General features: G+C 53.9%; 8 protein-coding genes across 8 annotated transcripts; 4 read left to right on the forward strand and 4 right to left on the reverse strand.

Moving 5' to 3' along the window:
- Positions 1 to 2,160: 2,160 nt before the first annotated feature.
- B0H64DRAFT_405432 (kinase-like domain-containing protein) lies at positions 2,161 to 3,663 on the forward strand. The gene has a single exon (XM_062804448.1). It carries the CDS (start codon positions 2,364 to 2,366, stop codon positions 3,600 to 3,602), a length of 1,239 nt encoding a protein of 412 aa, XP_062657282.1. The 5' UTR covers positions 2,161 to 2,363; the 3' UTR covers positions 3,603 to 3,663.
- Position 3,664: 1 nt separating this feature from the next.
- Positions 3,665 to 4,724, reverse strand: B0H64DRAFT_364618 (uncharacterized protein; the record flags this gene model as incomplete). Its single annotated transcript, XM_062801843.1, has 1 exon — positions 3,665 to 4,724. One exon carries the CDS (start codon positions 4,722 to 4,724, stop codon positions 3,705 to 3,707), a length of 1,020 nt encoding a protein of 339 aa, XP_062657283.1. The 3' UTR covers positions 3,665 to 3,704.
- A 487-nt stretch (positions 4,725 to 5,211) lies between these two features.
- Positions 5,212 to 8,316, reverse strand: B0H64DRAFT_434882 (ankyrin repeat-containing domain protein). The gene is made up of 8 exons (XM_062806107.1): positions 8,017 to 8,316; positions 7,870 to 7,949; positions 6,799 to 7,395; positions 6,467 to 6,747; positions 6,152 to 6,378; positions 5,718 to 6,076; positions 5,581 to 5,680; positions 5,212 to 5,432 (listed from the first exon to the last, which is right to left on the reverse strand). The coding sequence occupies exons 1-8, from the start codon at positions 8,090 to 8,092 to the stop codon at positions 5,311 to 5,313; spliced, it is 1,842 nt and encodes a 613-aa protein (XP_062657284.1). The 5' UTR covers positions 8,093 to 8,316; the 3' UTR covers positions 5,212 to 5,310.
- Positions 8,317 to 8,997: 681 nt separating this feature from the next.
- On the forward strand, positions 8,998 to 11,047 carry B0H64DRAFT_346533 (fibronectin). The gene is made up of 5 exons (XM_062801337.1): positions 8,998 to 9,330; positions 9,399 to 9,543; positions 9,595 to 9,957; positions 10,023 to 10,170; positions 10,240 to 11,047. Exons 1-5 carry the CDS (start codon positions 9,179 to 9,181, stop codon positions 10,701 to 10,703), a joined length of 1,272 nt encoding a protein of 423 aa, XP_062657285.1. The 5' UTR covers positions 8,998 to 9,178; the 3' UTR covers positions 10,704 to 11,047.
- A 23-nt stretch (positions 11,048 to 11,070) lies between these two features.
- B0H64DRAFT_445008 (uncharacterized protein) lies at positions 11,071 to 12,992 on the forward strand (the record flags this gene model as incomplete). Its single annotated transcript, XM_062806821.1, has 2 exons — positions 11,071 to 11,936; positions 12,350 to 12,992. 2 exons carry the CDS (start codon positions 11,071 to 11,073, stop codon positions 12,990 to 12,992), a joined length of 1,509 nt encoding a protein of 502 aa, XP_062657286.1.
- Positions 12,993 to 13,026: 34 nt separating this feature from the next.
- Positions 13,027 to 15,564, reverse strand: B0H64DRAFT_376637 (uncharacterized protein; the record flags this gene model as incomplete). The annotated part of the gene is made up of 2 exons (XM_062802490.1): positions 13,027 to 15,386; positions 15,522 to 15,564. The coding sequence occupies 2 exons, from the start codon at positions 15,562 to 15,564 to the stop codon at positions 13,027 to 13,029; spliced, it is 2,403 nt and encodes an 800-aa protein (XP_062657287.1).
- A 2,742-nt stretch (positions 15,565 to 18,306) lies between these two features.
- B0H64DRAFT_219647 (uncharacterized protein) lies at positions 18,307 to 18,992 on the reverse strand. The gene has a single exon (XM_062799563.1). The coding sequence runs from the start codon at positions 18,850 to 18,852 to the stop codon at positions 18,484 to 18,486; it is 369 nt and encodes a 122-aa protein (XP_062657288.1). The 5' UTR covers positions 18,853 to 18,992; the 3' UTR covers positions 18,307 to 18,483.
- A 635-nt stretch (positions 18,993 to 19,627) lies between these two features.
- On the forward strand, positions 19,628 to 22,011 carry B0H64DRAFT_477257 (glutathionylspermidine synthase; the record flags this gene model as incomplete). The annotated part of the gene is made up of 2 exons (XM_062808193.1): positions 19,628 to 21,018; positions 21,909 to 22,011. 2 exons carry the CDS (start codon positions 19,628 to 19,630, stop codon positions 22,009 to 22,011), a joined length of 1,494 nt encoding a protein of 497 aa, XP_062657289.1.
- Positions 22,012 to 22,507: the final 496 nt, after the last annotated feature.

A 22,507-nucleotide genomic window follows, 5' to 3' on the forward strand; every position in this document is an offset into this window, starting at 1 on the left:
GTGGCTGCTTCATGAGATACGGACTGCTTGGACAATAATGGTTTGCTCAAAGGCTGTCTGGTGACTAAAAGCGACGATGGAGACGCCGCAAGCTCGGTATCTTCGTAATGCTGGTCACTCGCGAGGGGGTGTCACAGAAAGAACGTAACCAATGAGCAGCTGGGGACCCTGGACAGACTTCCCGGCTCTCTTTATCGGCAAGTCCCATCGGCCTCTCGCTTAACATCGTTTCCTGCTTTTAATTTGAGGAGAACAAGGGAGGTTCACAGCCTTTGGTGGTGGCCGTGAGAAATCAGCCTGTGAGGACGGCAGGCGGTCTCCCAGATTACCAACCCAAAGTCCCGCGTTGCGAGAACCAATGCCGTTGCTAGCGGAGATACATATATCACAAGTGCGAGGTAGGTTCGCACTTTTGGGTCGCAAATAAACTACCAACAAACTGAGTCGTCCATCCAGGCCCGGTGCTGCCGAGGAGAAGCGAGTTTTCTTCTCCTCATAATGGCATTAGATGAAGCGGGTGTTCGACCATTCGTAATCCTCTAGTTTCGTGCAGCCGCACCTATAGTATTGGTCAACCCCTCCTTCTTGTCGACTTAACCCTAACTTCTTACTTTCCCTACCCCTTTTCCTCTCCCTCCAGTCCCACACGTTACACCGTACAGCACGTTACTTTCCTGTTGCAACCAACCAAGGTACCGTTTCGGGAATGGCCTAATCTCTAAGATCGCTGCCATAGTAAGCTCTCGGAGCTTCCAGCCCTAGTTGAGTAACTCTAATAGTGGAAAGACCAATCTAGTATCGAATAACATGATATGAAACTGTGGAAATCTCGCTGGCAGAATACCACGAGAGACAAATACGAAACGGTGTAGCCAAATATAAAACGTAAATGCCACGAGACACAGGCAGAAACAAGGGGAGAATAGGTTAAGGACACGATATAAATAAATGCAATGGAAACGTCACTAGACAAAATCATAGGTACCCACCTACCTACCTTAGGTAGGTATCGAGCCCAAATTCGGAAACCTGAGCACGTCCGAACGGCTATCCTCCTAAATGATGTGTTTCAGCTATAATTGAACCCTTGTCCAACCTGGCCACACTTCAACCAGCAATGGATAAGATATTTTATAATTGTAACTGCTAAAAGCTAGTGAGGTTCTCCCAGTTTACCATTTTGATAGTACGGACTTACAAGGCGAGCCAGCAATTAGTTCGGCATCTGGCAATTCTCGTTCGGGCATGTACACGGCGGGACGACCTTGAGCCTGTGTCCGCAACACCAGCATTCCGGGAAGGTAGTAAGATCGGGATTCCCGCAGAGGACGGTGGTGTTGTGCTGTGTCTGGTGACCCATCTTGCCGCTAGGATAAAGAAAAGAGTTGAGCTCTTTCGTTGAAATGAGACGGGATCGAGGGACTGACGTAGGGCCCGGGGGTCGAACTGAGACTTTGAGTATAGAAGTGTTGTGAGAAGTAGTATGTCCTTTGAATCTGGTTATGAGTAAAATCGAGGTTAAACGAGGAGAGTTTGTTGTGGTCTTATATACCTAAACCAAAGTTCGTGTGTTTGGTGCCCCTTTGAGGCGTTGTCGCTTGCCTTGGTACATCAGGACATATTGGCTTGGCACCTTATGGACACAAAAAGAGGCCGAACTCCAAGCGCGGATGTCGATAATGGAAATACCGAGTCCCTAACTGTAGGAACAATACGAAAGCTATCCTGAAGCCTAAAGGAACTTTATATACTCTATTTACTCTTTTCTTACCCTCTTTCTGTTACTCGATTTGTTCTTCTCGGTTACTTTATTGTGTTCTTTTTGCTTCATTTCTTGCTTTCCTTTTGAGTTCGGCTTTCTTTATGTGGCCAGACGGTGCTTGGGCGCTTGACAAGGGCGGGCATGCCCGCCTTCGACAATCAATTGTATGTAGGTAGGTAGTTTAGACCAATCTTTAAACATAATAAACGGGGTCAGACCCCTCGGAAAAGACCCTGATTTGCACATTATGCGCTTGGGAATTTGATCTCTCTCACACTGTGAAGCGCGCGGCTTCGAACCACGAGGACAACAAAGCGGGTTCGTGCATGTTCATTGCAATCGGCGCTTATTCCAAGTCCTATCTTCCCCGTTCCGTTTGCGGGGCTGCCTCCCTCAACCGCACATTGTTCTTCAACTGAAATTTCGACTCTCTAGCCGGCGAACAGTTGACTCGAAATAGGCCAGAGATCCGCCCCCAGCCGACCGCGAGTAGAGCTGCCATCACTTCCATAGGTAGACGCTATCACCCCGTCCAACCCCGCCCTCCACCAGGCCCCCCTCCACCAGGCCCCGACAAGTCAACGTCGTGTCCCAACCCGCGATGGCAAACGAACGCCCGAGTGTCCATTGGCTTGGACTCAACGCCTTGGGACCTGGAATGCTTCGTAACCGGATCCAGACTGTCCTCTCCACTACAAACTTCCGGCAGCTGGAAAAGGTCGCGCTCGCCGCGCGCCTCCAGCAGGACAACATAGCAGACCCTAGCATAGTCTGCACCGTCAATCCTTACAGATTTACCAACGGCTTCAACAACGTCATATTCGAGCTCGAGTTCTCAGATTCTGTTTATTGGATTGCGAGGATACAGCACGTCTCCGTGGATTTCTTTGAGGCTCATGAAAATGCCGCCGACCTGCTGAGCGAAATTACGACCATGAGGACAGTCAGAAAACGGACAAGCATACCTGTCCCGGAAGTCTACACTTACGATGTCTCACCGTCCAACGAGGTTGGGTACCCTTACCTTCTCATGGAATCCCTGCCAGGCCGAGTCCTTCAAGGGCCCATTGCCTTGCAAGTCCCACCAGAACACACGCCAAAGGTGGCAAAGCAGCTGGCGGAAGTGATGTTTCAACTCCATGGGCTAGCGTTTGATCGCCTGGGCAGGCTTTGGTCCGGCAACGAGGGCGAAGGCGAGCTCGAAATTGTCCCTATTGGGTTCGACAATGCAACTTCACCCGACGCAGGTCCCAGAACTTCTCTCGAGTGGTTCTATACCCACAGACAGCAGGCAAACAGACAGGCTCTCGAAAGCCACCCTGAGGACCCGGAGTGGTTGGCAGCTTGTTGGGTGCTGAAAACGGCAGTGCCCCACATCATCATCGAAGCGCGCCTTCGTGGGCCGTTCCCCCTCTGTCATCTCGATTTACATCATGGAAATCTTCTGTTTGACGATGACTACAATTTGACAGGGGTTATCGATTGGAGTCAGGCACAAACGGTTCCACTGGAACGCCTGGTTGTTTCCCCGGAGTTCGTTACGTTTCCGGCCGGTTCAGAAGAGAACAATAAGAAAATCATTGGCTTTAAAGAACTCGTTCGGGAACACTTGCAGCACCTCGAGGAAGCAGGGCGGGACCCTATACAAAGCTCAGAAGCCTCGCAACCTTTCCTCTCCCAGTTTTTCGGGTCCAGACATGCTGAGATTACCCATCGGTGCACATACAGCCGGCCGCACCGTGCTCTCTGGGATGCCCGCTTAGTGGCCGCCTTGATATACGGTGATCAGGTTTCATGGACACAGCTCGTTAGTGTGTATAGAGGAATGGAATTGTATTAGAGCGGGGTGCCTACTGTGCCGATGATGTATAGCCGCGAAGCACAATCCTATTCATTCCTAGTGCTAGATATTCCGTTGCGATGGTCCGAGAGAAGAGAAAGTCTACCAAACTATCTGGGGCGTGACCGGAGAATCGCTATCAAACAAGTCGTCCTCGTCCTCCTCGACCACGTCGTCAACCAGTTCGCCGTCCGCATCCCACTCCACGTTATTTGCTAATAGCATCCGCTTTCCTGTAATTGCGTCAAATGCATATACGTTAAGAGATGGCAGCTCGTGTGAAATGACCCTGAGGGTTCGAGGGTTTCGTAACAGAGTAGCGAGCGTCGCTGCCTTGGTTTCCATAGCTAGTTTCAGTTGTGAAAAGTCCCTAGCAACAGTCTTGCAGCGTTTGGGGCAGCGGTATGATGTGATTGTATCAGAGATCTGGGAGATGCTCAAATTCACAATGACTTCCTCAAGGGCCGTATTGCTTGGTGGACGCTCGAGCAGGGTCTCGCAAATCTCCTCCATCCGGCAACGGAGACGTCGTAAGGATGGTAGTAAGGAATTTATTGACCGACAGAGATGCACATTGCTGTTAGGCGGTGACCCCAGATGACAGCCAGCAGTGTCGAGTTCCAAGGACGTAAGATGTGGAAGTGAGAGAAGGCCAGTGAGCGGGGTCGCGTGCAAATAAGCTGGGCCGCCTAGTTGCAGAGCTCTGCCCTCACCTCTTGCTTGGACTCTTAGAGATTGTATGCCTAGGCATTGCAGTAGCAGAGCAGCTAGCTTTGCTAAGGACGAGTCTAGCTGTGTAGAAGACGTATCAATTCCCCCCTCGTTACCAGACGCTTCCCTCAGATCGTCTGTCGGCGGCGATTGGCTAGACTCATCCCTAACAACCAAAGATAGGTCGACTGTAACGATGTGCAGAGGACTGCGCTCAAACACGATTTCGTTATCGGTAAATCGCCTAAGGGACCTTGTTGTGAAGTGCAAATCGCGAAGGAGGATGCTCCAGGCCAAGTGGTACCAGGTTCGCGAAATAGTTAAATAGCGGAGATCATGAGCGAAGAATTTAGAACCCAGGTAGCCGAGAATATAGAGGAGTATCTCTGGAGGTAGCCGGGACAGGGACATAGTGGTAAATGTTGGGAACAACTTGAGACACTCGGTGGGAAAAGCTGGAGAAGTGTGTGCTGGGGGAGTTTGTGGTTGAGGTTGGTGGCTACCTATATATAGGTATGTACCTAGGTTGTGGACAATGGGCTATTCGAAACTCCCTACCTAGGTATTCAGGCTTAGCGTGGGACTTCCTGTTTTGGATGAGAGAGCGGCTAAACTTAGCTCCTCAATATAGAAAAGAAAGATTGGAAATAGTATTCCTTTGTAAGGAGCTCTATTTATACATTATGTAAACTAGTACCTACAAAGCGCTTAAATCCAACGCTATTAAAGCCTCATTCTGTACAGAAGGGGCTTAAAGCTGTACTTGTATTACGAGGTGTTGTGGGTGTTATTGGTTTTGTTAGTTTTATTCGTATTACTAGACAAGTTCTAGCGTGGTGTTAGAGCAGAGCTCGATTAGGAGGACACCGAGAGTAAAAGAGGATGTTGTTGCAGATAAGTCCGAGTTAATAGCCGTTAATGCCTCCGTAAAGGAAGAGCATCCAAACCTATTGAGCTACTACATACAATAGCAGTTCTCCTTTGTTCTGACTATTCTCTAACAAGGTGCTCGAGGGTCTACCGTCTTGGTTTCCCGTTCCGAGCGCCTTCTCCTCATTACGCTGCCGATCTCTTCCGTAAGGTCTTCATATGTCTTCCCATCGTCGTTTTCGCAGTCATCTTTGGCGTTTAGTTGTAACAACAGCCTGATGACCGTCCGGCAACCATATCTTGCCGCTCAGTGGAGGGCCATCTCCCGATTGTTGTTTGTTTCTCCAACCTTTATCCATTTCTACAGACTTAGTCTTGGCTAACCACTCCATCACACCTTTGTAACCCCAGATAGCGACCAGATGCAACACCAGGTTGTTTTCGTAGTCCCAAGTATACATGAAAACCTTGTAAGCCTGATGTAAGTGCTTGACTACCTATGTTTAGATGGCCGTGTGCTGCGGGCAGCATTACGGGTGTGCAGCCTTGCCTATCCTCTTGGTTGAGGTCCAGCCAGCATTTATTGTTCAACGAAGTGGAATACAGAGCGTTGAAGAGGTTCACGTCCCCAATAGCGGCCGCCCAACCGAGCGCCGGCCGTTGTCCTTCCCCTTCGTCACATATGGCGCCGGTGGATGCTAGGACCTTGACGGTGTCGAGGTGGCGGACGGTGATGGCCCACGAGAGGGCTGTCCCGCCGACGTCGTCGTGTTCCCTCTTGGGGAGGTTGACGTTGGCGCCAGCTTTGACCAGTTGCTTAACGCACTTGATGCGGCCCTTCTGGCACGCCCATATGATATATCCGCGCATGTCGCTGCGACGCTGTCTCGTGCCTATTTACAGCGCCCTTGCGGTCACTTTCTGGGATACTATGCGGCAGAGCCGTTAGGACTGCGTGATGGCCGAACCTCGCCGCCCAGCTGATGGCCGTCTTGCGTGGTCATCGTGGGCCCCTGCCTTAGCGCCTCGCTTGAGCAGGAATCTGACGACGTCGAGGTTGCCGTAGCCGCTAGCCCATAGCAGGGGTGTCCACCCGCTCTCAGCGCAACTCTCGTCGGCGGCCTGCTCCGCGTCGACGCCTTGGTTGTGTCCGGCGTCTAGTAATGCCTTGATGATGTTTGTGTGGTCCCGTAGGCTGGCAGCCCGATGGATAGGTAGGCTTTCGTCCCCGTTTGCCCGCCGCCCGTGGATCGGCCCCACGTTTGAGCAGTAGCTCTACGCACCGAAGGCTTATATCTCTCGCGATCTTGTCGTTAGGACGCATCTCGAGCTGTTGTTCTTTAGAGCCGGAGCTCGGCTTGCCCAATTTGGTGTCCGGTCGCGGTTGAGAGGTCCGAGGATTGTTGCGTTCGTCATTATTGTTGGCATCCCCATCCCCCTTATACTCGTCGACGTATCTATCGTTCCATTCGTCCCTGTCACCACCATCATCCTCGTCCCCGATATCTAGCGTAGGTGGCCGCTTGCTTAGTCCGATAACGGTCCGGTGGAGCGGTGTCATGCCCTAGAAGTCCCGGGCCTTGACAATAGCGTTTTCGGCGATCAGCTGTTGGACGACGCCCTCCAGCATGTACTTGCCGGCGTAGTGGAGCGGGGTGCCCTTCCAACGGGTTATCGCATTGGCGCTCACCCTCTGAGTCCTTGAGCAACACCTGCACCGCTTTGCATACCGCCTCTGAGGTCTCAATCGTAATGCGATGTCATGATGGCCAAGCACAAGCACAAGGAGATTTCCCCGCTTCCTATGCAGCTTAGACTGCGATCCGAAGTCGGCCCCGGCGGCGAGGGCAATCCTGGCCGCCGGGGCCCAGCACTGTGACGACGCGCAGTGGAGAACGGCATCCCGGAAGGCTTTGGAGTCCTCCGGTGTGGGTGGTGCGGGGACCCGTGCCGGGAGCAGGAAATGCATCGGGTTCTTCCCCAAGCCCTCTAGAAGAGGCTTCAGGGCGTCGGCGAGTGCCGGACCGTTGTGCGATAGATGGCTCGAGCCGTGCTCAAAGACATAAGCGAGGAGGGGATCGCCGTTGATCACCTCGACGAAGCGGTTCATGGCTTCGACCAACGGCTTTTGCTCCGGAGAGGGAGCTGTCGGCTTTTGTGCCGCCCAGGCAATCGACAGGCTTTCCGAGTCGATCGACGCCTCGTGCAGGTACTAGATGCAGGAGTGCTAGGTCCATGATGGACAGCCTCCCGTACCTAATGGGCCTAGGAGGCTGCCGTACAGCAGATTGGAGTCCGTGGTCTTGTAGCTGAGTCGAAAGGAAGCGCAAAGCGGTTAAGTGGACGAAGTTGATCGTGCCTCTATTTTTATTTACCTCTAGGAAATTGGATTTGCAAATGGTTGGGAGACATTCAACCCAAGTCACCATACACTCGACCGACATCTGGATAATTCAACCGCACTCATGCAGTCCTTCCCCGCACGAGGCTCTGACAAGTATGTACGTCTACCTCAGCCCAACGGTGGTGCGCGGCCCGCTCCACCCGAAAGTCATTTCCTCAGTTAACACGCACTCTGCCGAGCATCCCAGCGTGAGGCTCTAACAACTATATCTACCACAACCCAACTGTGCACTTCGCGGCCCGCTCCTGGGCTGCCGAAGCGGGAGGCAAGCGTGTTCCTCACACCCCCGGGCCCCTCGAGGTCGCACGGGGCAGATCCGCTGGCAGCCTGCATGGGAAGGCTCTCGATTCCGTGTCCTGATTCTGCCTCGCCGTCCTCAGCTTGTTAACTTCCGTTCCCTTTCCCTTTGCCTCTTCGAGCGTCCTGTACCGGACCTCAAGTGACTCGGGTCCTCGACCCCTGACGAAGCAGGGCCGGTGAAACGCGCAAAGCACAGCACCGACATAATTAACAGCCTTCCACACGGCTGCGCAGAATCACCCGGGGCGTGTGGAAGTTATCTGGAGCCCAGGCTATATAGGGATAGAGGGTAACGAGATGGCGGACCGCCTGGCAAAGGCGGGCCTTAGGGCCCCGCCGGACCCCGACCACCTCCTAAAAAGTTATTTCCTTGGCACCCACTGTTAGTACTAGGTTTTATTATACCTATCCAGCGAAAGCCTAAACAACACCCCGAAAACGCGGTTTCCCGGCGTCCGACCACCAGTCAGAATGGCCGGCCCTACTCCCTCAACACCGACGCGGTTGACACAGCCTATCACTGTACCGAACAATGCGGCTTTTACACAGCCTATAGAAGCGCCGTCCCCCTCAAACTTACAGCAGAAGCAGAAGCGCCAGAAGAATGTTGGGTTTACCCAGGTTCCTCGGCTAGACCTTCAGAAGGGCGCTGCCTCGACAATGGACCCTACAAGTGTAAGAGCAACGTTTGAGAAGCAACTCCAGCAGCTCGAATAAGTCTTCCGCCAGAAGAGAGATATGTTTAACACTATCGGGGCTGCCCTCGATAGTATAGGTAGTCTTATCCTTTAACGGCCTATGTTGTGTGGTGATTTGGCGCCAGTAGATCGGGAGCCTCTAGCGCAAGATTAAGACGATCACTCTCTACCTGAATAAAAGAAATGTGTTTTGCGAGTCCCTTCACCTGCAGTATTCAGGGGATTCATCGGAATGGAACCCTCACTTTGAGGCGAAGGTACGGGTAATATATTTTACAGATTGGACGGATCTGGAGCTGGGACACCAGGACTTGTCGAATCCCACCAATCGTTGGTGGGAAGATCTCCACAACGTACATCCACACTCATGGATGTTCTTGCTCTGCTTGCTTCTCAACGACCCCTGGTTTGTGGAAATTCCGCCCCCGACGATTTCCGGTTAGGGAATGAATTCGCAATGCTCCGTGATTCTCTCCAACCCCGTAAACAGTATACAGTACTGAAGCCCTACAAAACTCGGCGATGGGACCAAGCTCCTCTTGAGCTGGTTTCTCGGCTTCTATCATCATCCGTTGTACGATTAGTTTCCCACGATGGGACCCTTCGCTCTGAATCTCCTTGTCGTTGCCGCTCTTGTGTGCGGTGAGGCCGCTGCCCAGCTTCTTGCGTTCCCGGGTGCCGAGGGTCTTGGTCGCCACGCGACTGGAGGCCGTACAGGCCAAGTTTACAAAGTAACTAACCTCAAGTAAGGCCATTTGCCGCAAATGTACCAAGCTCCAGACATTACATTCCAGGAACTGACAAGGCCCACAGTGATGCCGGCCCTGGATCCCTACGGGATGCTGTGTCGCAGGCCAACCGCATCGTCGTCTTTTCGGTCGGTGGAGTGATCAATATCAGCTCCCGTATCGTCGTTTCAAAAAGCATATACATTGCCGGCCAAACCGCTCCAGGAGATGTAGGCTACTCCACGAAAGCTTCCAAGCCTACATACTCACAAATTTGTTAGGGTATCACAGTCTACGGCGACGGCTTCTCCTGGTCCAACGCGCACAACTCCATCACCCGGTATATCCGCATCCGGATGGGCAAAGGCGGCCAATCTGGCAAGGATGCCATCACTATTGCCGAGGGTCACACTATGATATTCGACCATGTCAGCGTTTCATGGGGCCGAGACGAGACGTTTTCCATTAGCGGAACCACCGCAAATATTACTGTCCAGGATACCATCATCGCCCAGGGACTCGAGACCCATTCTTGTGGTGGCCTCATGGAGACCGACGGCGGCATCAGTCTTTTCCGCAATTTGTACATTGACAACAAAACCCGCAACCCGAAGGTTAAGGGCGTTAACGACTTCCAGAACAATGTAAGACCGGAACGAAACACTATGCTTGTGATCTGTATTCCTTGAAATCTGACACATGTTCGTAGGTCATCTACAACTGGGGTGGTGGTGGTGGGTACATTGCTGGTGATAGCGCTGGTGCAAGCTACGCCAACATTATCAACAACTACTTTATTTCGGGTCCAAGCACGGATGTGACCGCTTTCACACGCGGCAATGCAAACTTTCGTGGATGTAAGACGCCTTCCAATTAACCTACGAAACCCCTTCCACCGTCCTCTGGACTAATAATGACCTACCCAGACGTGTCGAACAACTTCTACGATTCCAACAAGGACGGTACTCTGGACGGCACCGCTCTCTGCGTCTCAACGACCTGCTACTCGAACATGGCAATCCAGAGCAGCAAGTTCAACTACCCTGGCCCTGCCAACGTGCTGTCCCCCGCTGCAGCCGTAGACCACGTCATAGCTCGCGTTGGCTGCTCGAGGCCCGTCCGTGACGGGGTTGACACGACGCTCATCAACCAGCTGAGGAGCTGGGGAAAGTCCGGGGCTCTCATCAATGACGAGTCGAGCATGGGCGGTCCGGGCACCATTCGTGGCGGGACGGCGCCTGACGACGCGGATGGGGACGGCATCCCAGATGCTTGGGAACGATCCAGTGGCCTGGACGCCAACGATGCCAGTGATGCGATGCGCATCTCGGGTAGTGGGTATACTAACCTTGAGCTGTACGTCAACTCGCTCGTGCCAGGCACATATTAGAGGAAGGGGTTGGTGGGATTAGTAAGAGAGTATATGTAATTAACGAATTCTCAGCTTTCTGGGTTAAAATAAAAAGCTTTGATGGCTTCAACGTGAGTGATGTACAGACAAGGCTGTGACCTCGGCCGGAGCCAACTACCTAGGTACCAGGTACCTTACCTACGTAGGAGTGAACTATTTTTCCGGGCACACGAGCTCCCAATATCTCCAATACCTACTACGCCGAACCAAATCCCAGAGAACACAAAGTTGACCAAAGCAGGTTCAAGATTAATCTGCTCGTCTTCGTTTATCAAAGCTTCGTCGAGTTCAAGTAAAGGTGGGACAACCTCAAGGTGGCTCAGCAAGGTCAGGTGTGGGTCCATCAATGGTGCACAGCCCGGCCCGGGGGATCTCGCACGTTTTAGCTGCCGCCCGGTCCTTCCAATCTTCTCGCGACCAAAAGTCTGGGGGGGCACAGAGTCCAAAAACCCTCCTCCACTTCTTCCTACAAGCGTTGGGACTCCCGATGGACAATCCCCAAGTTTCGGCCCGAGTGTCGCCTATAGCAGATGCTGATGCGCCTTCCGATCCCCAATTGCGAGAGGCGTACGAAGCCACCCAGGAGGGCTACCGCCGTATGAAGGAGCAAACTCGCCGCCTCCTCCAGAACAGACCGCAGTCATGGCGCCATCTCCTCGGACTGCTCTGTGGACTGCACTTCTCCATCTTGTTCGGTCGTCTCGCGGGTGGCCTGGTTTTCTCTGGCCTGCACTTTACCCAACTGAATGTGCTCTCTGCGGCCGCGGTCGCGCTGGCCCTCGCGACGCGGATCACATGGGGCGCATTATTCGCAAGCCCATACAGCTTTCTTGGCTATCGACGTCCAGGGGTGCATTATCGCTGGGCGGTACGCCTCGTGTCACTTGTGACAACGATTCCCGCTTTGATCCTCCACCTGGCCATGATTCGCGCTGCTAGCCAGGTGCGGACGGCTCTGAATGTCGACCTCGTCCACACAATTCTACAGCTGGTTCTGCTGGCTCTGAATGTCGACCTCGTCCACACAATTCTACAGCTGGTTCTGCTGCTTCCTGCTATGAGCCTTTACGCCTGGATGGTACGCCGCTTTCTTCTCCGACAAAATGACGAGCACTACGAACCTACTGCATCGCCATCTCCGCATGAGGAAACTATGAACGCCAGAGTGGCGGGGACGGGCCACCTGTCATCCGGGTTGGATTCATCAACGTCGTACCAGTTACAATCCAATTCTCTATCAAGAGTATATGCACAACAGCAAATTCATAGGCGGGTTAGGACTGAGTCCTTTCCCGATTCCCACTTGCAGACGGTGGAGCCGACGATGACATCTGAGACAAGCCCTCCAGGCATGCCCGATCCGCCTGGAAATGCTTCCCTCTCCCGGAACCGGGACCAGTCGCCGAGCCCACATCATTGTCAGACGATAGCCTGGTTCGATTATATACCCGACTCGCGACTTTCGGATCCTCTCATTTTCTTTACCCTAGGAGTTTATGGCACTGTAGTCGCGTGGTTGGTCTATATGCTCATTCAAGAAAACCGTCTTTCGAAACTCCCGTCTTCGCAAGTTCTCCCCTCCCCCCCATGTCCGTCGGGCATCAAAGATCTAACACGGCATCTAGCAAGGCAAAAGGCAGTATTTATGCGCCGCTGGGCGTCTTCCTTCTCTGTGCATACGCAATCAAGCGGTTCATCCACACATCCTTCTTTGCCCGCATCACCATGCCTCCTCCCCACCCTTGGGTGTTGACTTCATCCTTGTTGGGCAGACCGATCATTCGCAACTCCGAGGACGGCTCCATCGCAGTGGAGGATCCCCGTTTCCGCGTCCCTATCAGGCACCGAGACTATATCACGAGGTACAACGAGACAGCCTCGGGATGTGACGGGTACTGGGGCCACCGCGGCAGAGAGCGTACCACGGATTTCCGTATTCGTCCCGCTTTTTACAGGTTTGCATTTTTGGGCTGGGCGTTCTATTTTTTTGCCAAGGGCTTTCTCTGCATCTTCCATGTCAACTATCCTACACATGCCTATGATGGCGAGCTTAAGCGCCCCGACCTCACGATTCCTGACCAAGAACGGCAAATGAGGATTCTGTACTTGAAATGGAAGTTAATGATGGCAACCGCTCCTCTTGCCGTTTTGGTTGTCATTTATACGGGTTTCTGCGCTTTGAAGCTCTTCGGTATGTGGACGGACGCCATCATGAGGTACGCGCCACCACGGGAGCCGACGCAACCAGAACGGCAGATACAACTCTAGGTAGCCTCGTTCTAATTGAACACGTCAACGATTTCTAGACAAACTGAATGACGCACTCTTTCGCTTTTTCCAACTCGGTGATCAAATCCCTGTCGAAGATCCTGCCGACGCCTAGACGCCGGAACACGTAGTTCGTCGCATCGATTTCCTCGACGAGGAGTACGTCCAGCACGCGGTCTTTCCTCTTGAGCAGAAACCCGCTCCGTACAAACCTCGTCGACACATGGAGCACTTGAACAGCCGTCCCGGCATCGGCGCAGATCGCGTCTCCTTCGTTTGTGCGCAGACGTTCGGCAGATGCCCATCCGGCAATCACCTCCGGCCGAGTCGGGGAACATAGAGCCCTCCACTGGTCAGACGGGGGGCGAGTACTATAGGCCGTGGCGGTAGCAGCCCGTGTATTCCCCTCCGTCCCTAGATACCCGCGAACATGGACCGTGGAAAGCCTTCCCCGGATGTGAAGGCAGGCGAACATATTGGTTGGATCAAACGGGGCTCTTCGCGCTGCGGTGTGACCGTGCGGCCGCTGAACCGCCCAGCGCCCCCTCTCGATGGTATACTCGGGCCGGTGATGGACCCCATCCTGGCGTGTCTGGCAGAGTCCTATTACCTGCAGCGCCTTCTGGGCTTCGTTGTCCTTGTCTGGCCATCTGACTAGCATCATCAGCGACGCCCAGGACCAAGTCGGAGCTTCATCAACAGCGATTGTCCATGGTAGCGCCGAGTGATCTTCCTCCCAGAGAAGCCCATGATGAAGATCCCGAAGCCACAGGCCGGCCAGGTACGTCTCATGATGGACTCCGTCCACTGCGGTTTCCCGCATCCGGTCTGCTAGAATTGGGCCGACTTCCTTGGACAGACCAGCAACGGCCAGGATACGGTCCTTGTCCGGCTTGGTGAGGTTGCAGGACGAGTATAGCTCGATGGTGCGATACCAAAAGTCCAGGATACCAATGTTGTCAGGGGCAAAAGATCCCTTCAGCTGCAGCTGGGCCCGAAGGTCCGACTGTGCATTCTCGACCAGGACCCTCTCCTGGTATTCGGTCCGCGGGCCATCCGTGTAGCATTCAAAAAACAGCCCCTTAGGCGTGTACCAGAGGAGGCGCTTGCTTAACAACCATTCCTGCAGAATCCAGCCGCGACGAAAGAGTATGCTCTCCCGGACGGTTGCCCAGTAATCATTTACAACGGGCACCTGGCGTCGGTAGACAAAAAAGTGGCCGGCCTGTTCGCTGGTCCGGTCCCTGTATGGCAGCCGGACAAGCATGCCATGGCCCCAGGGTGAGTCGTCTTCTGAGTAGGGCTGGAGCAGGCCGTTATCCATATCTTCCATGGTCCCGGCCACGGTGAAGAGTGAGTGTTGATAGTATTGCGCCATCCTCGGTGCCTCTTTCTTCCAATCGGCACCGCCATCACCATCCTGGATAATACAGAGGGAGTCAATCCAGATGTAGCCAACGCCCAGCCTCGCTGCAATGGCAAAGACGTCAGTAAAAAGCCTAGGGAGGTGTCGAAGATCGAGGCCCCGCTGTCTCTGGTCGCAGTTTGCTGCAGTTGTCTTGCAGCGCTCTGTTTCCAGATTCCAGCGATGCGTCAGCGTGATGTAGCTGCCGCGCATGCCTTCGGTAGAAATAACTCGGGCGACAATGTCGGAACCGCGGGCCGAAAGCTCGATGCACCTCGCTGGAAGCTCCGCCTGGTAAGCATCAATGGCCCGGCCCGACACCGTTTGCTTGCACCTGGGATGGCTCTCGCAGTCGCGGATCCAGGCTTGTATTGTGTCAAAATGGGCGTCCGAGCCGGGGTCACTCCCCAGGTAGCGTCCCGTGATATCATTGCGCCGTGCTGCTGGGCTTTCCGAGTCGGCAACGAGGCATAGCTCGTATCCGGATACGTTCATCACCTCGCTGAACCGGTCCGCGATGGCGGCCCGAAGCCGGTTGGCCCTCAAGCCAGGGGTAGGGGATCGGGTTGTCGGCTCTGTATTGTGTACCGTCATGTGCACGTACATGCTCGGGTCGTTGTCGATCGGGAAGCGAAACACGTTCAGTTCCCATTCGGTCGAGTCCTTTGGTCTTTCGACGTCCTTCACGCTGCTCAGCAGCAGCGAGCAGAATGCACAGCCAACAGTAACACCGTCATCGCCAGCATGAGTAGCAGCGAACTCGACGTCGCGGAGCATGTAGCCGCGGGTGCGATTGTCACTCCGCGCGAAAGCCTGGATGTCGAAGTGCCTGCATCGCTCGCAAAGCCCCGCGTCGTCGGCATCCTGTTCCTGTCCAGGTCCAGATTGGAGTAGGACAGGATCCAGCTCAATCGGGGTTGCGATGCGGTCGGTCGCAGCCATAATGCTCTCGCGTACGTCTCGCCAGATTGTGCTCGAGTGTCGTGATACTGTGATGTTACAAAAGGGACCATGGACCCATGGTCATGTGAAGGACCGCAGTGGCTGAGCAGCCGCCCAATGGGTCAGCTGAAGAAAGCCTTGGGGTTTATTCGTACATTCGTACTACCACAGTAATTGCGCACCTATCTCACCGGGGTTAGGGTTGTATTTCGGTCCAAAGTCCATTCCGCAACATCACCTCGCTCTAGGCCAATAACTGCCTTCTCTGGGAGTATTGCCTCTAAGAGTGCTGTACAGAGATGACATCCAGCTTCAGATGCCTCCTCCAGTTCAGTAATAGTGGAAGGCTGATGTAGAGCGACGCCCTCAATGTCTGGGTCTGTTTCGAACTCCAAAATCCATGACTATGGCTGGTCGGGGGAAAATTGAACCGGCATCTGTCGCAAAGATGATCTAGCCGAGGATCGCTGACAGCCTCGGCGGTGTCGTGCTTCTTCGTACATATATCCATCGCTCAACGCGTCGTCCCAGAACAACCTTGCTTGCCCTGGAAGCTCGTCGTAGCTTTCTCAGTCGTGTCCAGTGTGGGAAAGTTAACGAGTCGAGATCGCGCAACCTTGCTTACCTCCCAGGTAGATAGCACAGATGAGGAAGGTCAATGCCGGATGTGAATGACTGCTCGACGCAAGGAGCTGATACAGAACCCCGCTCTGGTGCATCAAGAATCACCTAACTGCAGGGCGAGAGGCTCTCCTTGGTCTTTGCCCAAAATCTGCCTTGTGTCGTTGCCTTGCACTGCCGACTCGCCTGGAACGGAACGGGGGTAAGCCTCATTTAACCAGTGTAACACTGGGGATTTGTAGCTGTTGGGTTTCCAATAACTACCTACCTAGGTACCCCTTTTTGATCAATTGCCCGTTTAGGGGCAACATACTGTAGGAGGGTTAGGGTGGGATTGGTTCGGAGGTTGACACGAGGGGGTGCCGAGGAAGATAGATGTAGGCGTCTATGATAATGTTGGCCGGGGAGCCGGAAGGGTCCTGACGCTGAGGGCTTCGGCGCTTGAATTCACGTAACCAAGGCAAAACCTCAGAGAGCATCTACAGTATCCACAATAACCCGCCCATGAAGACGCTCATACTCGTCAAGCGCTTTCGTCTCCGTCATATTCTCGTAAGGCTCCCATATCTCCTCCCCACCTTCCCACCTCGCGGGCAGTTTCGGGCCACTGTCATCCGGCCCCCTATAGCCACAAATCTTCTCCACCTCTCACTCTTCATCCCTCCCGCGAGAGGGATCGGCGGTTTTGAGCTTGGTGTGATACCTCACCTCAATGGCCCCGGCACTTCGGCTCGGGAAATGCTTGGTGATCGCGACCCAAGAAAGTCCCTGCTCCTTTAGCTGACGGATCTTCGCGCCATCCTCTGAAGTGTATCTCGCCCTCCTCGAAGTTGAAGTCGGCTTGTCATCGTCGTTTGCGGACCCTTTGCTCTTCTGTCTCGCCGGGCGACGCCTCTTGGCCGAGGAAATAGTACCCCGATTCTCCGGTTTACGGTGCCCCGCTCCATGTTCTGCGCATATGTGGGCCCCAGGTGAACTGCAGCATGAAAGTGGCTGGCGAACCGTTCATTGTAACGCACTTGAGGACCGCGTTTCCAAGGGGCCATTCTTCGAACGTTGCGGCGGGGGTTCTGTCCGTCTCGGCGTCCCTTTCCAAAGTGGGCTCTCGTGACAATGAAGGGTGGGTAGCACCGCGCTGCCGCCTCGGGCGCCGGGATGGTCCCCCGAGCTTCTCTCGAAGAGTCGCCGGGGTACGGATGTGTCTGCTGCTGAGGGGCTGTTCCTCCGGCTGCACGGAGTGCAGCGCTCGCCCTCCGGCGCCTGCGTCGCGGTGGCCGGACAGCCTCATCCTCGCTGTATTCGGTGTCGCTGCACACGCTGGGACAGTAGTCCTCCGGTACTGCAATGTTGATGACGGTTGAGGTCGCGCTGACGCTTGATGCCGACTTGGCTGGCGGGGCGCTGTACCTCCTATGCTCGTGGCGGCGCGACCGAGCTACCTTCACGCTGCTATCCCTAGTCTTCTGGAACATCTGAAGGACATTGGCTTCGGCGAGGCTTTGAGCGCTGGGTTGTTCGTCCTTGAGCCTGGCCTGTGCGATGTAGGCGGGTCTGCGGCTCGGGTGTTGTTCGGCAGGTGGTGGGGGATGAAGTGCGTATCCCGCGGCGCTTGGCCGTGCTCTTCGACGCTGTCTGCAACGGGACCACAGTCCCCTCCATCACTGGGCCCGCGATGTCGGTGACGACCGATGTCATGCTGAAGGTTGGCCTGGTCTGGGCTGGAGGACGGCTGCATAGATGGCTTAGTATGCAGTGAGCTAGCTCAGGTGCGTTGCTGCCCTCGACCGACGACCTCGGCATGCTTGCCCGACTCTCCTTACCCGTAGCGGCGCGACGAAAACCTTGTTCTGCTCCCCTCTGTCGTCTTGGACCGAAGGATCAGACTACTGCTGCGTTTCAACCCTGGGGGTGGAGGCGGCGCTGTATGGACTCTGGGACCGACTGTGCGGGCCCGCGGCAGCCTTCGGCCAGTCGGATTCTGCGACCTTGCGATCGCTATCGTCACGATGACCACGATGTTCAGAGAGGTGGCAGCTGCCGGACTTCTGTTGTGGATCAACCCCGCAACTGGAGGCGGTGCCGCTTCTCGACACTTCGATACACTCCCTCGCTGTACTATTACCTTCTTCTCCAGGTCTCTCTTTTTATCGTTATAATTTACTTATTATAATCTATAATTCTAACAATAGTCAGATCGATCTCGACCTAAATGGCCGCGGAATAATATTGTATAGCTCGGTAGGTTTGAGCTCGACTGGATCATGGCGGTACCATTACGGCGTTAACAGCAACATGGACATATTTGTACGGATTAACACGCTAAAACTCATATTCATTCTCGAATCTACGCCCTAACTCCCTTATCCCACATCTCGAAAACGAATGACGCTCACCTCTATCTATTCCAGTTCCGAATCCACACCCTATCTCCTCTATCCGACACCATCGCCCACCCAGATCGTATGAGCATAGCAGATCACTGGCAATCACCACTAAACCCCAACCTTCGAGTTCGGTTAAAACCTAAGACCCAGTCGCCCGTGGCTGCCCGCTCGTAGTAGTGCTAGTAGCGTCGTCGCGATCCACAATCTCACCAAACCCACCCGATTCGAGGTCCTTAGCGTTGCGAGCGCGGACGCGGCTAGCAGGGGAGCCCATGTTTTCCGACATGTCGTCGTCCTCGTCGACAATGCTGCCAACTGCCAGGCCCGCGGGGGCGTCGACTGTGAGGACGTCGGTGTTGGCGGCGTCGTCGCAGTTAGAGGCGGCGACGATGCGCCGGTCCGACTTGGAGACGCAGTAGGTCTCGGTCTGCTGGGCGAGGGCGGTCTGGGCGAAGAACGCAGCTGCGGCGAATTGCAGGGCCGGGAGAACGATGTGGTTGCGCTTCATAGTTGGTAGTGGTGGGTGGTGATTTAGGAATTTGTCTTAGGTAGGGTGGGCCTGTTCGTGGGATTTTAATTGATTGATTAATGTGTAGAGTTGACTGTGGTGGATGAGCTTGGTGAATTTGTTTCTAGAGACAGTAAGGAGAGCTGTCTACTTATACCTTTTTTAGCACTCCGAGATCTGAGCCAACTGCCACAGGTTTCTCTTGTGTATGTTGTTGATGTGGTCGCGAGCCCTCCCACAGGATGGCCAGGTCGCCCCATCCAGCCTTGACCGAGACACCTTCACGACGGCCACGCTCGCCCCGGCGTCACAGTTTCGAAGGCGGCCGTAGTGGAAGTGGGATTCTCGCCCGGTGATTGTCACTGTGACCCTGGTGACCATTAAAGCGACCATTGGCGGGATTTGTTTGAAAACCTGGCGTTATTGCCAAAAGAGCAGGGGGGTTGTGGGTTTCGAGGGTGGTTGTCATCCTGGCGGCCAGGTCTACGGCCCGGGCCGTTGGCACAGGATCTGCGAAACAAGGATTTGTTTCAAGTGTGGCCGAGTTGGCCACCGTGGCACCGAGAATTCCCTGACCTGACGGTTGGTCCTAAATATAGTTGCTTACGCACGAGTCAAGATCGGATGATCCTGTTGGGGGCGTTCGAGGCCCGTGTAAATCCAAAGCTTTCAGAGAATAAATGCTAGGTACTTACCTCACCTGGCCGAGGACCTACCACCCCGGCGCTGCACCGGAGCTATACTCACCTCCAGCAACTTTATATACAACATCAACATGCGCCGAGTCCCAGTTGACAAGCGACCCGACGCCACGCGGCTCGTACAGAGCCAAGGGCTCGTGTACTCCAAGAACCCGGTGCCCGGAGACCTGTCCGACCCGTACTGGCCCGATGATCGATACTACTCCTTCACCACCGAGGAGGTTGCGCTGCTCGAAAAGGCCGGCCAAGATGTTTTCGACATGTGCTGCGAGGCCGCCGACTACCTTGTTGAGCACCCGGATTTGATTACGGGGAAGCTGGCCATCCCTACATTTGCGCTCAGCCAAATTATCAAGTCGTGGAACCGCGAGCCTGCCTGGGCCAGCATCTACGGCCGCTTCGACGTGTGTTTTGGTGGTCTCGATCACGTGGACCCCCGGCTGCGCGTGCCCAAGTTCTACGAGTTCAACGCCGACACCCCCACATCGCTCGTCGAGGCCGCGTCGATCCAATGGCTCTGGCTTGAGCAGACCGGCCACGGCAACGACCAGCTCAACTCCATCACCGAACGGCTCATCGAAGCCTGGAAGCGGAATCTGACGCTCGTCGAGAAGGAGCTGGGGCACCCCGTCAAGGTGCATTTCGCGCTGGCGAAGGGGGACCCGACGGGCGAGGATGCCATGAACACGACCCTCCTGATGGACACATGCCAGCAAGCCGGCTGGTCTACCAAGGCGTTGTTTATGGAAGAGATCTCTCTCTCCCGTCGCGACGGGCGGTTCTACGATCACGAGGGGGAGCACATGGACGTCGTCTTCAAGCTCTATCCGTGGGAGTACATGGCGGAGCAGAAGTTCGGCGAGGCGTGCTTCAAGGATATGGAGCGCATCGGCCAGCGCAACGGGGCAGGGGAGTACATCGGTGGGACCGTGTGGATCGAGCCGCCGTACAAGATGCTATGGAGCAACAAGGCCCTCTTCGCCCTTATCTGGCAGCTCTTCCAGGACGACCCGCGGTCCCGATGGCTGCTGCCCACCTACTTCGAGGGCGAGGCGCCCGCGTCGCTCACCAAGTTTGCGCGGAAGCCCATCTTCGCCCGCGAGGGCGCCGACGTCGTCCTGCAGTCGGACGGCGAGGTTATCCAGGATGCGACGACCGGAGACTACGGAAAGGAGGGCTACGTAGTGCAGGAGCTCGCGCTACTGCCGGAGTTTAAGGATGAGCGGGATGTCTCACATTATCCCGTGGTCGGTCTCTGGTTCGTTGACGGGGATGTCGCAGGGATGGGCATCCGAGAGGACAAAACGCCCATCACCACCAACGGGTCTATGTTTATCCCCCACTCCATTTCAGATGGGTCGGTGAACTACGAGAGGCAGCCTGTCCCTGACCCGGACGAGATCGAGGCGTCACTGACGGTGGAGCGGTATACGGACGTGGCGGAGGGGACACGCGATGTTCTTAGGTATATAGAGAGTATTGCCAACTAGCCTGCGGTTCTGCCTGTGGTATCTCAGATGCCGAGGTCGGTAGTTAATCAAGTATGTTTCTTCAGGCCCGCAAAGCTCTCTAAATTGTGAGACGATAGCTTTTCTGGACGTGGGTTTGCCTAACAAGAGTAGCAAGGCCGAGCCTCCTGTATCGCGCCAGTTTTTAAATACCTCGTTCTGGCGGAGCCACTCGAGGGTTCCCGGACGCCTGCCATTGACTATCTGCTTGAATGAAAAGAGGTTATTGGTATAACCTTATTTACCCCTTACTTTTTCATGCCTATAGGTCGGAAGAATCCAATACGAGTACGGCAATGCTCTGGGAGCTGCTTTACAAGATGCTCCGTGAGAATCCCGCGTTCTTTCTACATTTCTAACGCCAATTTCGCAAACTGAAGGTCAGGGGTCAACAACAAGGGGGTTTCCAACATAGGAGGAATGTAGCCTAAGGGATATTCTACTAGATCTCTAGAGCTATGAGTTACTAGGGAGGATCGTCGTTTTGGTTCGTCGTTTTGGTTGACGAGCTGGATGAGTCCTAAAATTCCCGTTGGTGTGCTGAGCTCCTCGCTAAGGTGGTGGATATCTATAAGTAAGGGCAACCGCGTCTCGGTTAAACTCCTTATTACAGTTAAACGCGACGGGCCGGCTCAATATAAAGAACCTTAACAGTACCATTAAGCATCTCACCCGAAATAATTACTCTCGAAGATAAGAACAGGATAGACATTTTCCACTACAATTATATAGTCCTTATAAAGACCAATACCGAGCTAGTGGGATAGACGGCCGATATAATCGATAGGGCGGTCGGCATTATAGCGGACATGTTGGATAGAATCTTTTTGTGGCCGAAACTGGTTAGAGTGCTGACCGACGACTTTCTCGAGGGGCGGAAAAAGGCCTACATTAGGGAGCTCAAGATATTCCTCAATGAAATCAACCCGGACATCGAGAACCTATACTAAAGGCTGCTCGACCAACCGCTGAAGGGGCCTCTCAACCTCTAGAAGGGTAATAACAGTTCTATATACTAATGTTTAAGGATATTTTACATTGCGATATAAGCCGAATAACAGATCTTGTTTACCGAGTTTCTAGACATTTATATCCTTATAAGTAACTAAGAACCTCGTTGTGCTGTAAAGTGCAACCTATATATAATAAACATTGCTTACCTTATCGCTAATATAATAGGGTTAAGTGAGACTAAGTAGCAGTTATACTAATATTTATCTAGTACTAATAAGCTAAAATCTACTTTGCTTACTAGTTATCTAAGGTACTTTCGATGCTAACCCTCTAAAGTAGAGTCTATAAGGTAATAAGGCTAATTAGTCTATAAGAATAAATATATAGTATATAGTTGTTAAACCCTAGAGTTCAGATTACTAGTGCTGTGGCCATCTGGGGGGCTCTACAGTACTGTAATTGAATTCGTATAGCCTGTAGTGAACTGGGGCA

This window comes from Chaetomium fimeti, assembly GCF_033439085.1.
Source record: "Chaetomium fimeti strain CBS 168.71 chromosome Unknown B0H64scaffold_6, whole genome shotgun sequence".
Taxonomy (NCBI): Eukaryota; Fungi; Ascomycota; class Sordariomycetes; order Sordariales; family Chaetomiaceae; genus Chaetomium; species Chaetomium fimeti.